At 43.2% G+C, this 18,434-nt stretch overlaps 1 protein-coding gene across 1 annotated transcript in view; it reads left to right on the plus strand.

The window, feature by feature from the left end:
* The first annotated feature begins 2,150 nt into the window (after positions 1-2,150).
* The window catches only part of CACUL1 (CDK2 associated cullin domain 1), a 39,666-nt gene continuing 23,382 nt past the window's right edge, over positions 2,151-18,434 (plus strand). Inside the window, exons 1-3 of the mRNA XM_066190842.1 lie at positions 2,151-2,551; positions 8,393-8,519; positions 12,721-12,823. Coding sequence (XP_066046939.1) covers positions 2,290-2,551; positions 8,393-8,519; positions 12,721-12,823 — 492 coding nt within the window. The 5' untranslated portion in view covers positions 2,151-2,289. The remainder of the gene's footprint in view (positions 2,552-8,392; positions 8,520-12,720; positions 12,824-18,434) is intronic.

Here is an 18,434-nt window from a genome sequence, read left to right on the forward strand (position 1 = left end):
CTTGGCTAATAAACTAAGAATTTACGAGGACACTGTCACTGCCCCAGTTCGTACCCATGTCTCGTCTGTGGAAACAAGACTGGCTGAGCAAGTCCGGAACTTGATTGAAGAAGGCCATCAGAAACTGAAAAAAGAACTTAAGGAAGAAATTTACCATATCCAGCCAGAGCCAATGAGAGTCTCTGCCATTAGGAGCAGGCGCTCCCCAGCCAGGGAGAGAGGATACACACCCCGAGGTAACCTCTGGTCTTTTCTTCGGGAGCATGGAAAAGACATGAGGAAGTGGGATGGAAAACCCACCTCCTCCTTAGCAGCCCGGGTACGTGAACTGAAAAGAGAAACACCTACCACAAGGAGACCTTATTTTAAGTGAGAACTGTGTGTAGGATTTCATTATATATATATGTGTGTGTGTGTGTAGTTTAAGGAAGGTATTGATTTGGGATGATGTAGATGGTAATAGAATAAGGGGTGGATAATGTCCTGGGTTGAAGTATATTCTATCACCATCTTCATGAACTGTTGAAACCAGGTGAGGCAGTGCTCCCTGCCTCCTCCACTCTGGCTTATCTTCTGTTAATGGGCCATCAGCACCTTTGCTACACAGCTCACAGATAACCCCCTCCTGGACTACCTCCTGTTAATGGGCCCATCAGGCCTTATCACATGACTCACCATCCCATTGTGGGATGCTCCGCCCAGAGGGAGAAACTAAGCATTCCAGCCTGGATATAAGCTGAGACTCTGAACACCAGAGGGGCGCTTACCCACTGGATTCCCAGAGGACCCGAGCTACCAGACCTTTCTACAGGATCACTGCTTCAGGAAGACCACATCATCTGGACTGCTTCCATCACTACGCTCAGGTTGTATTCTGACTCTGTCAGTAGTCTTTTGTATTATTGCATCGATTTTATTTTACTTTCTTTCCTTTTTTTTCCTATTAAATTGTATCTCTGACTTGGAGCCTCTCATTTGTTTTGCCTTCAAACTACTACAATAAAACAACTTTTTTTCTTTTTCATGCTAAGGTAGAACCTGGTGTTTCTACTTGGAAAAAAAAATGACACAGTTTTCACTCTTACGAGACATTTTGGAAAGAAGACACGGCACCTTTGATTTTATCTACATTTATCACTTTTTTTCGTTTTGTTTGCCAAGCAAGATCAAAATCCCCACACAGCGGAAATCTATTTTCAATAAAAACCCACTACTCGTTTCCATTCTTCCATCACAGCACCCAGGTGAAAATGAAAACAAAACTTAAAATAAGTGTTCTTGAAGGCAAGTAGACAATATTATCACAGAATCGTGGAATGTGAAAGGGTTGGAAGGGACCTTAAGGACCATGTAGTCCCAACCCCATTGCCATGGTCAGGGACAAGTTCCCCTAGACCAGGCTGCTCAAGGGTCATCCAGAGTGTCCCTGAACACTGTCAGTGATGGGGAATCCCTGACTTCCATGGGCAGCCCGTTCCAGTGTCTCACCACACTCACAGTAAAGAATTTCTTCCTAATACCTGACCTAAATTTCCCCTCTTTTCCTTGTCCTATATATACAGTTCTTGGCGAAGAGCGTATTATAAAATACTTTTTATTGTTTGTTGCGAGACAAACGGGCTTACACATTATTTGTGCAGGTTATTCCCCCTATTAACAGGAGAAGGGGTGGGAGCAGAGCTGTGCAGGCACTTCACAGGTCCCGGAAGAGCTTGGGCTGGAAGGGACCTTCAGGATGGTTTGTTTCCAAGCCCCCCATAGGCAGGGACGCCTTGCACTGGCCCGGGCTGGTGCCGAAGAGAGGGAAGAGGGTGTGACGGGTGACATCCCGATCCACCTTCGGTCCCTTTTCCTGAGGGCTGTCCCTTCCCGGCCGCCGCTCCCCCGCCAGGGGGCGCTGTCGGCACGGGGCCCGCTCGCCGCGCGGGCCCTGCAGGAGCATCCCCGTTCCAGAGAAAACCTCCCTGGCATCGGGAAACCGGGAAAGCGCGAACTCCGGGCCCGGCCGGGGACGAACCCCGGGAGCGGCCGGGGACGGACCACGCACCGGCCGCGCCTCTTTCCGCGCTCCGCCAGTCGCTCCGCCCCGCAGGACTACATCCCCCAGCATGCCCCGGGGCGGCGCCGTCCGGCGCGGCCGCCGCGTTCCGCCCGGTGCGAAGTGTCGCGCGGCGCGGCCGGAGCTGGGCTGGGGCCCGGGCCGAGCCCGCCGAGCCCCGCCGGGCCTGAGGCGGCGGCGATGGGCGGCGGGCGCTGATCCCGCTCCGCTCCCGCAGCCAGGAGCCCGCCATGGAGGAGGAGAGCATGGAGGAGGAGGGCGGCGGCGAGGCCATGATGGACGACCAGAACCACAACAACTGGGGCGCGGGCGGCTACGGGCGGCACCTGCTCGGGGAGCGGCTGCTGCCGGCGGCCGGGCCGCCGCGCCCCGCGGGGCCGGAGCACAACGGCGCGGGGCTGCGGGGCTGCGAGCCGGGCGCCGCGGCCGGCAGGGCGGGGGCTGCCGGGGCCATCGCTGCCATCAACATCAGCGCCTCCACCTCCAAGTTCCGTGAGTGACCCGGGCCTGGGCACGGGGGGCCTCGCCTGCTGCTGAACCCGCTGTCCCCGCTGTCCCCGCTGTCCCCGCTGTCCCCGCTCCCTGCTGGCGCCGGGCTCCGCTCTTTCCTATCCCGGCGCGGGGTTCGCCTTCAGAGGCTTCTCCAAGAGAAGTCAAACGGGCTGAGGCGCCTTGGAAGGCGAAAATGACCTTTCCTCTCACAGCGCCCCAACTTCTTCTCCGGCTTTGCTGTCACGGTGGATGTGGCTGCGGAGCTGGGAGCGTGGGCAGGGGTCTCGGCTGCTGCTCTTTCTGGAGCCTTTCAGCTCAGGTCGTGCTTTCCTACAGACTTCGTCTCTCAGCCTGAAAAGCCTAGAGGTTAATTGGAAGCCTGTGTGGGATTGCTGGCGGTAGCTGTGGGCAGAGCCCCTGGAAGGGACGAGTACCTGCAAAGGTCTGATGAGAACGACAGGGAATTGAATTACCCAAGTTAGCCCCAAGAACAGAATCGGAACATCACAGAATGGTTTGGGCTGGAAGGGACCTTAAAGACCGTGTTGTTCCAAGCCCCCTGCTTGGGCGGGGAAACCACTTTCCTCTAGACCAGGCTGTTCAGAGCTCCATCCATCCTGGCCTTGTGGGCTCCAAAATGGCTTTTGGGTGTAGTTTCTAACAAAAATGACATCTCCTCCCTATTTTTTTTTTCTGAGCTAGGATCGAGGGAAGGAAAGAGATTTTGCTGTACATTTTAGTTCTCCGCATTTTTCCAAAAGTCACCCTTCTGGGCAAAATAGAGCTTTTTTTCTCATGGACTGTCGGAAAACTTGGATTTGGATAGTTAAAAGCATTCCTGAGAGCGCAACTGTGTAGTTGCCATGATCAAATTTTGATGGGAAAGGCACTGTGTGTGTCCTCCTGCTTTCCCCAGTGCTCTCTCGCCTGACCATGTCCAGAGGTCCATGTCCTGACCATGTCCAACCTCAAAGTTCAGGCTTCTGGATTTCTGCTTTTTGGGCAAGCCTGGGTTTTGTGGCACATGGCCAGGGCTGGCTGCTTTGAAGTTAAGACTCCCAGACCCTGTGAGCTCCCTGGCACTTTGCCTGCCTTGCTTCTCAGGGCTCCAGGTACCTTGGGGTGGCTTCTGAACAGCTGAGACAGTTGAAATGAGATGTCGTTTGACCTTGCTAGACTAGGCTCTTCAAGTCCTAGTCCAGACATTCAGAATCTTAGTTTTTCCTTCCATTTCAGAAAGAAAATGCTTTTCAAGCTGGATCTCCAGCAAGTGGGAAGGTGACTTTCCAGTTTATCCACAATTTATGTCTGAGGGGGAGAAGCAGCAGCAGTGGATCATGATTTTGCTTAGGGTGTGGTTTTGGAGTTCTTGTTTTCGCTTCTCCAGCACTGCTATCCCAACATAATAGCTTACTGATATATATATATATATATATATATGTGTATATTTAAATTATTTTCCTGCAAAACAGAAAATTCTCTAAGTGAACTTCATTAGAACTTTTCCACACCTTTGTGCTGTGGATGGTTGTGGTGGTGTGTGTAAGGGAACCGAACAAGTGCAGTGAAGTTGTACTGACTGGGAACCTAAAGGAGCTGAGTTGTTGTTGCCTGTTTCTTGTCCTGGCTCTGACAGAGGATCCTTTAATCACTGTTGTTTAATTTTCACACGTAGAACAAGGGAGAAAGGTGGCTTTGGATATGACAGCTTTTCTTCTACTTAAAGCAACTTAAGAAAAACTTCTCTGTTGTAGTAGATTTCAAACTAAATATTTCTGGTTGATCAGTTTCAGTCACAGCTGTGGATTTATAAAGCTGTGGTGCTGTGAAAAGTGTTTTTCAAAGTTCATGAGGGAGAAAAGAGTATGACCAACTTCTAGTACTCCAAGAAAAACTCTTCCATAATAGTAATTTCAGCAGAACTTGATTGTGGTGAACAATGAAGAGTTTCCATTTCTTTTATCCTTTTCAAGGAAGGATGGTTATGAATGTTGTTGGTGCCAGTGCCATTTGGGACAGGCACATGTGTGCATTGGCATTTCCATTCAATCTGCTGCCTCCCCTGTTGCATAACATTGTTCAGTGCAGTGTGTGTGTGCATTGCTGCGTGGGCAAGTGGGCTGATGAAGAAAAAGTTACTTTTACTAGCCAGCCTTAATGCAGGCTGAGAAACAGCTTATAAAAATAGAATAGAATTGGAAGCAACCACGGGGCAAACTCATAAACTTGCTAATGTGTGTTGGGATGTGTCAGGCAGGGGGGCAGAGCAGAATCTATTGTGAAAACGTGCACATGGGGGCTGAGAGAAAGGAAAGCGCAGGGCCACAGTCTGTAGATAACTCTTGGACAGCTGCCTGAAGAGTTTGTACAGTTTAGCGAAACAGTGAGGATTGTAAATTGAGCAGTAAAGTTTCGTGTGTCTCACTTGGTGAGATAAATCCAGCTTCTGAAAGATACTTAGTTACTTTCTTTCGTTTTTGTTGCCAGAATAAGTGACAGGTAATCGTGGGTCTGGTGTCTGCATACTTGGCAGTGGGTTGGATCAGCCAGCCGGCTCTGTCTCTTGCTTTTTAGATTTGAAAAAGTGAGTGTGTGTAAGGTTTTATTACCAGTTTCATGGGGGATGTATACCTGCTCTTGGTGGGGTTTTTTGTTCTGTTTTTTTTAATTTTTATTCTTAGTGGGTTTTGTCATTCTTTTCATTGAAGTTCGCATCAAAGAATTTGGTAGCTTGGAGCAGAGTGTGTTTCCATTATGGCTACAATACTGATATATCTAGGTTATGATAGCTCATGCATATTCTTCTTTTACTGAAATAGTTTCACTGCTGCATTTCACTTGAAGTTTTCTTTTTGAACTTTTTTTTTCTATGGAAAGCAGCAGCTGTTGCTCAAGCTTTACTTGTGAAGTCTTTAGTAATTTTCTGGGAAATGCTGAATTCTCTGGAAAACACTGACTTCTTTTGATTCTATCAGACTGATTTCTCTCCCAGCCCCACCTCCCCAGCCTTGCTGGAGTTGGATAAAATCCTGCATTCTAGCATCCTTTCTTACAAAATATCACTGTCACTTCCCAGAAACCAACTCAATTGCACTTTGGGAATAGAAACTGTTGGGCCAATCTTTTTAAATCTTGAACACCTAAGGCAGGGATAAGCATTTAAGCATGATAACCTAAAAAGAGAGAAAAATAAAAAAAAATAAAGGGAAAATTGTCTTTTCTTTGCTAAGAATCTGTGTGATTCCTTCCCTGCTGGTCTTGACCCTGTTCTTGCTGAGTTTATACTTGGAAGGTCTTTAGTCTGCCCTTCTCTTCTGTGTGTGTAAGCACTGGAGGAGAAAAAGGATGTTACTAACTTGTGACAGTTATTAAAATTTTAAAGTACTTTGTTTTCTGGATTAGAAGAATAAAAATAGTGATTGTTCAGTTTGTAGTCTTGGACTTTTAGCTATGTAAATATTGTGGTTGGCTTAGTTTCAGAACTGAAGTGTGGAAATCAAATTACATAGTACTTGTGAGAGACTTTTGAATGGGAACGAAGCTTTTCTAGAATGTTACTGTGAATTTATCAGTAAATTTTCTATGCAGACTTTTCTATGTAAGTTTTATGGGGTGGGGCTTTTCATAAAAGCATTTTGTCCTTTACCTGTGCAGCATGTCTAATGGGCAGACCTTCCTGTCTGCTGCTGCTTTCTTTTTCCGCATTGTAAAAGAAAAAAGAAAAAAAACACCAGCATCTCAACAGCCTGTTAAAATTATTTTGCAGTGTTTGCAAATCTTACTTGACTATTTTCTTTCAAGTTAATAGGGCTCATTAATATGTTACACCAGATATGGGCATGATTATACATCAAAATCATAAAGCAAGACTTGCTCTTATGTTCATGCTGACTCCAGTTTAGGATTTCCTGTGGAACAGAGTGGTTCTGTGCAGGCCCATCTTTTTTGGGGCAACAAAGTAAAAAGCAAAAGCTCAGGTTTTGCTGCAGAGTGTAAGCAGGAATAGTAAAGGTGAGAACACCAACCTGGAGTGTGGGCTCTGTGAGGGATGAGAGCTCAAACAAGGCAAGGAATAAGGGCTATAATTTTATAATATTATTATAAAATAATAATTTGCTGCCAGGGAGGTGCTCTGCTCTTGCTGACTGCATGGCTCCTTTTCCATGGGGGAGCTGACTTGTTGGACTTGTTCACTGAAATCCTGCTGCTTGTGTTGCCAGCCCTGTGACCTTTTTTCTCTCTCTCTCTGGTTAGCAAACAGGGATGTCCTTTCAGATGGCAGCCTGGGCTCTTGGGGCAGTGTCCTGCAGTGCTTGGGGACCTGGTCACTGCTCTGACACTTTGCGGTTAACCAGATCTGATTCTGTAACAGCTGTGAGGCCAGAGGACACCAGTGGCTGCAGCTGGGCGAGGAGGAGCCAGGAGTGCTGCACTAACACCCTTCTCTAAGCAAAGTCTCTGGCTGAAACACCCTAACACTACACTCACAGAGCTCTGTAATACTTGCTCATACAGATGGAGTTCCAGCACTTCCTTGTCTCACACCTCTCTCCATTTCACATTCTCTTTACAGTCTTTTTTTCTTCCTCATGATACTCGTAACTGTTTTGCCAATTTCCTTAGAATTGTTCCTTATAACGCTGCCAGAAGTGACTCACTCACCCAGCTCCTTTCAACCCCTTCAAAAATATTGCTTCTCAAACCCATCAGCGAATCTACATTTAAATATATTTTTAAAATTCATCCCTAACCGAAATACTTCTTTCCAGTGTTGTGTCTAAATTGGTCTGTGTGGGGTGAGAAGTATCTTTACTCTCTGTTCCATTTACCCAGACCCACCTGTGGAGTTAAATTGAAGAAATTATTCTGGATTTCCTAGGCTGGATAGTTGTGATCTTTTTTGGTTTTGATGGATTTGATTTGATTTCATTGCTTGAATTGAAGCCATAGATTTGACTGAGGTGCTGTTGGTTACTGAGGGCTTTTTTGAGTGGGTGCTGTGAAGCTGTGGTGGTGTGACAGGGCAGCGAGGCCCTGCAGGGAGGGTGTGAACCCGCCCTCCTGCTGGAACTGAGCCACCAGTGGTTGGTTCAGAAATCCTCCCTGAAAAGAGAGATCCAAACCCTTCTGTGGCTGTGGAGGTGCCCTGAGTCACCCGTGCAAGAGGGTGCAGTTGGGAAGATTCAGGGAGCAGTGGGGAACGCTAATTTAAACACCTCCTGTTCTTCCCTGTGGTGATCTTTATCTGGAAAAGGATTGTAATTGTCCCTGCTAGAGGGGAATTGTAATACAGATTCAAAAAAGTTGCCTGGAAGCCTAACTGCAGTTGAAGGCAGAGGGAGTTGCATCATCTTTTAGACCAAGGAGGCTGCTGGTCCCACCTGAGACTTGTGAAATTAATACATCTGCTGGGAAGGAATATTCAAAAACCTACCAGTCTTGGCCAGAGCTTGTTCTCTTGTATGTGAAGATGCTGTGTTAATAATTGATTCTGAACTGCCACAAAGTTACATAATTTATTGGTCTGAACTAATCTTTTTATAAATTTTTGTTATTATATTTTCATGCTAGAAGTCCCAGGAGTTTGCTTTTCCGTGTTACTTAGGCCCCAGAGAAATACCAGAGCACTGATTTGGCAGGTTTTCTGATTTTATTTTTTGTAAATACAAAGATACAAATTCAAGTCTGGGCTTTAGTTTTAGGTGAGGTTATTTTGGTGGAAGTGAGCCGTTCCCACGTTTTTTGGCCTGGTTATTGGTGTGATCTGAAATCACAGAGCATTCACTTCTTCCTAGTCTTTTAGGTGAAGTTACTAAATCTGTTCCTGTCTTTTTCTTGCAGTAATGAATGTTATAACAATTGAAGACTATAAGAGCACATATTGGCCAAAGTTGGACAGTGCCATAGATCAGCTTTTAACTCAGAGTCCTGGTGACTACATCCCTATCTCCTATGAACAAATATACAGGTAAGGAAATACTTCAAATGCTGCATAACTTATGTTTTCTTTAAAAGGAAATGTTTATTTGATCCAAATCTATGTCATATTTTGTACCTTTGAGGACACAAATGGGAAAGTTATCAAAATACAGTGCTGTTTACTGTTTAAATAGTTTGAGTGAACAATAGATACATATCTTGACATACCATGTTAACAGGGAAAACTAAAGAAGTAAAATGCAGAAGTGCTGAAAACAGTAACATTAAAATAAACCCATCCCAGTTGCTCAGTGTAATGTACTAGGAAATGCATTAAAGACTCAACATCCTTTTCTCCAAAGAGATTGGCATGGTAGGCAGTTGACTTAATGTGCCAAAAGGCTTCTTTGTGAGATCTAATAGGAACCAATTTGGTGTGGCTGATGTGCAGAGGGAAACAGAAGCACCTGGTGCCAGGGTCCTTTGATGTAAATTGTCATTTGTGTGTTTTGCCTCAGGTGTTTTGGTGTGCTCTCCCCTTGCCCAGTCCCAGGCAGTTTGGAGGAGTCCTTTGTATCTCCGTTCTTGTCTGGAGAAGGCTTGGGCTCTGCCTGTCTTGGAGCTGCAGTTTGGTGTAAAAGAGTTTAAAATCACACAACAGAACTGCCCTTCAGGCTAAACTAGTGCTCAGTACTGGGGATGGTGGGGATTTGCTTCCACATCACTCTGCTGCTCCAAACCAAAATCCTAAATGCTTTAGAGACCTGGCAGTTTCTTAAGAGATGAACTGAAATAGAGATTTTTGTTCTGTAGGTGGCAGGTATTCAGGTGTTGGTGAGCAGGATGGAAAGTGGGTGATGGAAAGATGGAAATTCTGCTGGATTTACTGGCCCAGATGCTGTTAAATCCCCTGGCCCTTGCCAGCAGCACAACTGTGGCTCTGCTGTCTTGGTTTCCTTCACTAGAGTGTTGTCCTCTGGAATAATGCTGTCAGCTCTGGGCACTGATGGCTGTTTCTGTTTTTAGAGACCTCCAGCTCTGTTGTCTCATGCCCACTTGCTCAGAGCCCCTTGGTCTCTGCAGTGTAAAACTTTGGGTTAGGAAAGCAGATGAAAGAAAGGCAGATGTTCAGTTTTGCCCCTTAGTTCTTGTTGAAAACTTCAATAAACTTTCTCTTTCCAAACTTTTGGAACTGCTTTTATCAGGACTCAGTTACCAGTCATCATGTGTATAAATAATTGAAGTGATTGTTTGAATTAAGAGAGCCAGCTTTAGTGTAAGTAATCAGAATCCTTTTCCAGCTTGAAATCCCCAATGTGCGAAGAGTCTGCAAGAAGACTTTTCTCAAAAGTCATCTCTGATAAAGAGTAGGTGTGCAAAGTTAATTGTTTAATTATACCCAGTTATGGTTTGCAGATAGCTAGAGTTCATCCTTCTCATCTTTCTTTTCCTCAAAAGTTTTATTTACTGAAAGAATACTGGGGTTTGAGTTTCTCCTGGATAACCCCTGTACATCTGGGGCACTTGGTGCAGGACTGTAATGATGCAGAGATATCTGTTGAATATATTTTATTATTACCAAGGCTAAATATTTTCCATGGTTTAGTGTTACTGGTAAAGCTGGTGTGTCAGTTCTCTTTTAAAATTGATGTCTGTGGTTGTAATTACTCTGCCACAGCCTCTCCCAGACAGGAGATTGATTTTTTTTAAAAAAAATATTTTTAGACTGTTCCTTTGAGTGACAATCTGGACAAGATAGATTGACGAGGGGATAATTGATTTTTTTTTTAAATTGAATTTAATAAGGATGTTTGCCTGGAGTATTTCTGAGTCTGTAGCAGACTTGGTGTTTAGATCTCCTCTGCTTCTAAGCCAGTTCTTTAGTCTGAAAAATTGAATGTTTCTTGAAGTGATTGAAACAGCTACATATATATATATTTTTCTTTACAGTGAAACTGAGGTGAAAATAGAGTAGTATTTTTGGTCATCTTTGTGCTGACTAAAGGAATCAAGTTTTCCATAATGCAAACTCAAAATTCATTTTTAGATCCCCAAATATTTGGGTATTTGCCCTATTTGACATGGTCAGTGATAGCTGTAGGTGTTTACTCCCCAGCTGTGAGAGCTGGGAAATAACTTCCAAGGTTTGTGTGCAGATATTTCCCATGAACCATTTTATCTGTAAGGTGTCAAAGTGTCATTAGTGTCTGGTTTCAACTGTGAGTCACTTCCAGGTATAAAAGGGTTGGATAAATTGGCAGAGAGGTGTGAAGGAAGGTTTGAGATGGGGAAAACATGAGCAGCTAAGTTGTACTTCTGGCAGTCCCCACTGCCTCCCAGTGCAGTTTCCTGTTCCTCAGGACAACCTGAAGAGCTTGGACATTCATCCACTGCTTACCCTCCTGATGTCCTTCTTGGGATTTCCTTTTCCTGAGGTGTTTAGTTAACAAGCTTGTGACTTCTTTTGGGTAATATCAGGGCACAGATGATTCACAGAATTAGCCCACAATCAGGAACTGAAAACAGGATCTCAAAATGGGGAAGGAACCTCTAAATAGAAGTGTTGAAATGAAATGTAAACACACCCTGTGTGTACATGGGAAGACTGGTGTTTGACTACAGAACATGTTGCAGAAATAGATGCAGCAATAGTGTGTGTAACCCTAAGGAGAAGTGTACTTTAAAATTCAGTTTAGTTGCATGCAAATAAAGCAGTTGACTTGTGGAAGTGGCTGTGGAGCTGCTGGTTAGCTCTGGACCAAACATGTTTGGCCATTTGCACTGGTTACCCAGCTGACTGATTTTGTAGCAGATCACAAGAATCAGTCTCCCTTTTCTTAGCAGTGTTTCTCTCTTTGATCTAAGCCAAATTGATATTTTTGCTCTTAGCAAAGCGCATTGTACCAAAATATCTTTTGCAGTTGCTTGTTTCAGTATAGGATCTGCTCTTGGTAGACTTGATATGAAAGAAAAAGAATGACCTTGACTGATAACATTTAAATAATATTAAACTACAGATACCCAGTTATTTTTAAAATATAATAATATGAGAGGTGTAGGGTGTCTTTTGGCTTTTAAGAAGTAACATGGTTCACCAAATAGGCAGACTTCTGCCATCTTTGTAGTTTCCCTTTGTACCATCTTTTCAGTAGAGAATTGGAAAGTCATAGTTCCCCTATGGAGATAAACTATTGCTGTCCCATAGCTTTGGGCTTTTGGGGCCATTTAGAGCCTGCAGAATTCAAGGCTGGGGTCTGGACCTCCCTGAAAATCAGTTGTTTGCACGTCCTAAGAGCAGACTCTGGCCTAAATTGCTTGCAGTCGCCGTTGTTGGTACAGAGGGGTGGAGAAGGGAGCAGAACAGAGATATGACTTGCCCAGGACACCAGGTGAAGTCTCCCTGGGCCTCTTGGATTTGGCAGCTGAATTTTGAAATGCTGACGGAGGAGTAAAAGCTGCTTGGTACAGATGGATGTTGGTGTTAGTCCTGACAGTGATGACTACTCAAATAACATCTTGCTGAAAGTAATACATGTATTTGTTTTCCAACTGCTGTAAATATGTCTTCAATGAATAGCCTTGTTTTGCAGATGTTATATTGCAGTATGAGAGAAATAAAATGTTCTTAAGAATCGAAGGTAACGCTGAAGACCAGAGTTAACACAGCCAGGGCATAGAATGCAGAAATAGTTTCGTTGCTCTTTTTCTGCATCTTTCTTTAGTGTGAAAATGTAGAATTTTCTTAGAATTTAAGTAACAGTGAACGGAGAAGCACGCTTGGGTCTGTAATTTTAGCACTTTTGCCATTTCTTTTGAATGCTATCATGGTTTTGATGCAACTTCTATGGTGCTTGTCAGCATTCCCCTTCTTTTAGTAAGGGCTTTGCCCTAGAATATTCATAGAATTTTTACCTGCTTATTTTAGTGATGTAGGAGAGACAAAAGGCAGAAGTAGGAATGTGCTCTTGACAGAATTGTCCTGGCTGTTTTGAAATGCACTGTTAAGAGAGCTCATTGTAAGTTAAGATGAAGCTGGGGAGGGGGAATGGGATGGACACCCTGGAGCCTTCAGGGGAGCCCTCAGAGCCTGCTGGAGCTCATTCCAAGCTTAGGACTGTATTTAAAAGTTCATCATTCACTTGACTCTATTATCCTCTAAATTGAAACTTGAACCAAATGTTTTGAAGTCTGTTATCCTTCATTGCAAACTGTTGTGAGTTCATCGTTTGTTCCTATATTTGTTTCTGCAGTTGTGTGTATAAGTGTGTATGCCAGCAGCATTCGGAACAGATGTATAGTGACCTAATAAAAAAGATAACTAACCACTTAGAGAGAGTCTCAAAGGAGCTGCAGGTAAGAAGCTGCACAATCTAATTCTCTCTTTCCTGGGATCTGTGATTATATCAGACAGTATGTAGGTGGCCCGTGGAGGGGATTGCTGTTAAGACTGATTTACATTAACTTACAAAATTGTCAGCTGCTTCACTCACTAATGGGCTGTCAGACAGAAAACCAGCTACTGGTTCCAAAGGTTTGGCACTGCCAGACCTTGGAGTTCTCAACCACCTGGAGAGCAGTGGCTGAACCTGAATGTATGATATGGAATGAAAGAATGGTGAATGGGGAATCTTAAGCATAACCTGGGATGTAAATACCTCAGACAAACGTGATCTGAGCCCATGAGATAAATGTCTGCCGTTCCTGTGTGAATATGTATAAAGTGTTTATGGTTCTTGTGCACCACAAGCAGCACAAAAGGGAAAATCTAAAGGGGAAAAAAATAGGTGAATTAAATATAGATTGTGAAGTATAAGTTAAGAATTCCTGCATGCAGAGTTCTGTTACAGCTTATTCTGCATTTTTCTTGCCTATCTGTAGATGTCAGTGGTTTACAGCAGTCCTAGTATGTACAGTTTGTATATCCCTATTCTTCTCTGCATCTTACTTGTGCATCCATGGTTGTTTTCATATGTGTTCGTTGTTGAACATTCCTTTTAGACTAGAATCTCCAGATATGTACTTGAAATTGTCATTGTTGTAGCAGCAACACTGCTTGATTTTTCCCTGCAGCTTTTTTCACTTCCATAGTTGATGTTTGAGTTCTGTACTGATTTGCAGTGCATGAAGTAGAGAAGCCAAATACAAAGAAACCCTAAACTACAGCAGCTTCTTCAGTGCTTCTAACACCTTGATAACTAATTTCTGTCAGCCCAAAACAGTCTTAATGCTTTAACTGCCTCAGGTATTTCTGGCTAAACGTGCATTCCCAAAATGTATAGCACTGTGATCTCTCTGATGTCCTTTCTGTTGCCCTGTTTTCCTCTTATGGCTTTCCTTATAAAGAAAAATAACCACCCAGCACTTAATAGGCATGGTATTTGCAAGGTTCTTCTTTTTTATGTTCTTTCTATTCTTCATGGAGTGACAGCCTCAGTGTTCTGTAAAAGTTGCTTGGAGTTGTTGAACATAGTATTTAAAATAAAGCCTTCCCTTGGTTCTGCTGAGCTGGTGCAGCCTGTACATTTTTTCTCCTGTTTGTGAAAACTATGAATCATTTCAGCTATACAGGTTTGGCCAGTTCTTCTGATATATCCCATGGTAATACACTGCTTTGGTTTGATTTGAATTTGGGAATGCCCCAAATTCTTTACTCCATGTTAATCCTTGACTCTTTTCTCTTAAGTCCCAAGACTGAGGCTGCTGATTTTAAAGTTTGCTTTTTAGCCCATATAAGCCTAAATACTTCTGCCTGAAAACAGGGCTGCCTTCCGAATATCAGCTTGTTGAAAGAATAATTGAGACAATTGTTTAATGCAATCTTAGCCTTGCAAAAGCTTCCTTATGTAGGTTAGACACACCTGTAATATAACACGATACCATCTTTGGGTGCATTATGTGAGTTTTCTCTGATGTGTGAACGTGACTTGGCTTTTGGATGACAAATGGATCTTTTTGAGCTGCTGGAGGTAAAACTCTCATGTGCCTCAAAAAAACTGCTCTATAAAGAAACTGTTTTACCTGTGGGTTGTGAAATTTACTCTTTAAGAAATTACTCTACTCCAATATGTTTAATTATCATGATACTTCTTTGATCTTAATACATTTTGGTGACATTCAGTCACTCGGGATTTATGTTGAAAATGCAGTTCTAGGTCTTTACTCTAGCAACAATAGCAAATTACTTTGTAAATGTTGGTTGCTTGGAAGTTTCTGGTTCCCACGGGCAAACAATGAAAAACGTATATATGTGAATCTTTTTAATGCACAGTTTATGATGTTTTGCTTTCTGACATAATCTCATTCACCTGCCAACATTGAAGAGTTCTGTTTATTTGGCAAGCTATGGCTTGATGCAGTTGTTGGTTTTTAATGTTCAGAGATGCAAAAGTAGCCCAGTGGAAGCAGGAATGGTGGTGTGTTTAAGAAAACAGATGGTTATGGAAACTGAAATGGCAGGCAATGTCTTTCTCTGGACAGGCCAGCACTTTGCACAGCAGTGTAACACTTAAATGGCAAGTGGGCTGCAGAATGTCTGCATTTATCCAACGTGCCAGAGCAAGCTGTCTCCTACAGGAGCCACTCATCAACAGCCAAACCTGTAAAACCCAGATACCAAACAGTCAAAGTGGGAGCACCTCAGGGGACTGGTCAGACTTGCTCTTGCGTGGATTTAGTCTTAATGGAGTTTGGTTTCTCTCTTCAGGGCATTCACTGCAGAAACTCCACATGTATATTTATTTCCCCTCTTTCTGTGTGTAGGGCCCTGTGCTTGCCTGAGCAGCTGGCCACAGCTGGAGTCAGCGGAGTGATGGGCACTCGTGTCCTGAGCTGGGACACTCAGAACAAACCCCGGTCATCCCGTGTGACTTTGGCTTTTCCAGACTGCAGGACAGCTTGTGTAGTGTTGGTGTTTGTTGCCCCGTGCATTCCTGAAGGTTTATTTGTTTGTTTCACAGCTTTTCAGCTCCAGAGAGTTACTTTCAGTGGTGGCAGAGGCCACAGCAGAATGTGGCTGGGCTGGTGTATTTCTGTGTGTTGGACATTGGGTGAAAAGCAGTGAGCAGTGCTTGCTGAGTGATGGTACATTGAGATGAGATGAATTGTCATCAGGCTGATCTGGGGCCAAGCCTTTTCCAGCTCCCTCATTACTGTAGCTGTCAGTTAATGATCCTCTCTTCAGGCTGCTGTGCAGAGACTCACAGCAAGGATTGCTTTCCTTTCCTGCAGCTGATGTCTGACCAGCTCCTCTGCATTAGTTAAGACAGAGTTTTACCATGCAGACTTTCAGTAATTGAGGATTCAATCTCCCTTATTCCTGAGTTGATCAGAATTTTGGATTTTGTCAGCTTAAAAAAAACAACATGTCGCTGCAGAAAGCACAAATTAACTTGTTTCCTGTTGTCTTGAGGTCTGTGAAGCCTGTAGCATGCAGATGATTTCTCCAAGATGCTTTATTTGGAAACATTTCACTGGTAATGGACATGGTTCATTAAGTTGTGGTTTAAAGTAATGTCAGCTGTTTTTGTGGGTGATTGCTGAGTCATTCAGATGTATGAGGTAGGGTGGATGCACAAACATATGCTTTCAAATTAAATACATCTCTTTAAAATGAGTAAAACTGGATTTGCATTCAGCACTAGTGTTTCTGGCTTAATTTATTCTTATGCACTCTGATAAAGTAATTTAAAATCAAGCACTTTACCCATTACGTATCTCTTCAGCAAAAAATGCTGGAAAGTACTCAAAGCATTGACAATCAGAGTGTGTTGTGGCTTTGAGCTGGCTTGTTACAAACATAGCTTTTTTGTGCAGGTGCAGTACAATATTTTCCTTTCAGTTAGAGTAAACTCAGTGCTTCCTTTGTGAAATGATTGAGAGCTGAAAACCATTTATTTGTCCTATTGCACTATTTTTTTTTTTTTTTTTAAATCCAGAAGAGAGAGAAAAAGGGATCTGTTGTTTTCTGTTTGTGGTGGGGTTTTTTATGATGATGCGTTATATTTTTTTATAATGAACATGACTGCACTGAGGAGTCACTGGTGTTAGTAGATAATTTGCATGTCTGCTCTTTGGCCCCCAGGACGTGCAGGTTTATAGTCTTTGTTGTGCAATGCCAGAAAGATTTCCTGCCTGATATGAATCGTTACAGCTTCTCAGCCTTTTGTCTTGTTGGCTCTCAAACCAGTCAGTGCAGTGTAGAAAATGTTGTCCCACTTGATGTTTCCTTGGGAGAATGTGTATGAGGGTCAGGGTGTCCTGAATGAGGGCTTTAAAAAGGTGCTCAAAGAACCCCTGGTAAAGGTATCAGCAAAAGCAGCTTTAATACTAAAGTGAATTTACTGCTGTGAATTTCACTGAACTGAGTCAGATCACGTGGATGTCTTGAACTCAGATGGTAGAAGCCAGAAGCGTTATAAATGTTTGTATCTTTGTGTGAAGACATCAGAAAGATGGCTTTTGACTTGAAGTGTGACCAGATTGTCAGAATTGCATTAAAAATGACACAACCATCAGCAAGTTAAGCTGAGAGGAGCATTCTTGCCTGCAGCTTTTTGGAAAGGCTTGTAGTCTTGCAGCTCTGGTTAGTGCCTTGTCACACTATGTGGGGCTGCAGACCTTGTTGCAATTACAGAAAGATACAAGTAAACACAGCACAAATTAATGTGGATTTAATAGATAGAAAAGCTGCTGAAGATTTCTTACTGCTACATAGTTTCGACGGTCTTTTTACACTGGTCTTTGATTTTTGATGTTTTGGGTTTTTGATGGTCTAGATACAATGTCTTTTTGTTTTACAAGCATGTAGAAATGGGAGTGGAGCATGGCCCGCACCTGCTGACCTGCTGTAAGACAGTTACATGAGAAAATGTCACGAGGCTTTGAACAGGTTTGAGTGCAGGCTTGACTAGGAAGACACAGCCTTTGAATCAGTTGTGCTTTGGTTTGATGTCTGTTTTTTGCAAAATGTTTTAATAAAACCAATGTCTAGTGAGGTAGACCTGGGCATCACATACATTGCAAGGCAAGGTAAACAAACTATATTTTCTTGAGAAAGAACAAAGAGTGGTTTAGAAGATTCAGAGCACTTACACGAATAACAGGTTAATTTGAGTAGTCATAGGCATTCTCCCTTTTCACTTGGCAGGCGTGGGAGGGATGCTGCAGCATATGTGCTGGCATTTTGGCAGGGAGCATATTCCCAGGAAAATGGAGCTGCCCATTCACCATAGGAATGTAAGCTCTACTACACATACTGCTGCTCGTGCCAGACGACTCTTCATAAACAGATTCACTTTGTGTTCCTTTAGCACAGAACTGTTGTCTCTGTTTCTTTCTTGTGAGCCGTTTGAGTTGTTTAGAGCCAGCAGCTGCCTTCTGATTTCATATGTTCAGTTTAAGAATGGTATTGAGACTGGTTTTCAAGCTGAAAAAAACCTAGATCTTTTTCAGATATGTAGTTTCTTGTCCACAAGTGCATTGAAATACCTAGAGACTAGATTTCAAATAAGGAAAGGGTAATTTAGTATGCAGGATCTCCAGCTGTTTGTTTTGTTTTGACAGTGTCTTGTATGTCATTCTTTCTCAGATGTGTTTTCTTGTTACTTCTCATTTCTGTTGGTGCTGAGATGTCCATTGTGGTGTGTAAAGAGATGCAATTTTGTCTTTAACATCAGCTTTTAAAGAGCAGCCATAGTATTTTATTCTAGGAAGCAGCTGACTCACAGCCAAGCAGAAGATGTTAAGCCAATGCAACTGCATCAGAGTTTGAGAAATCTATTCAAATATTCACTGTTCCTGTGGACAGACACACAATACAATTGTTGCTGGAAAACTGTTCTTAACCTTACAAGTGGTAGATAAAAGCAAATGTGGGAAATGATTTAAACTGTCTGCCTGTATTGAGTGTTTTAAAAAAAACCCCAAAACTCAAAAAACCCCAACAAACTTACAGAAAAACCATCCC

This window comes from Chamaea fasciata, unplaced genomic scaffold (assembly GCF_029207755.1).
Source record: "Chamaea fasciata isolate MVZ Bird 193981 ecotype frontalis unplaced genomic scaffold, bChaFas1.0.hap1 SCAF_9, whole genome shotgun sequence".
In the NCBI taxonomy this organism is placed as follows: Eukaryota; Metazoa; Chordata; class Aves; order Passeriformes; family Sylviidae; genus Chamaea; species Chamaea fasciata.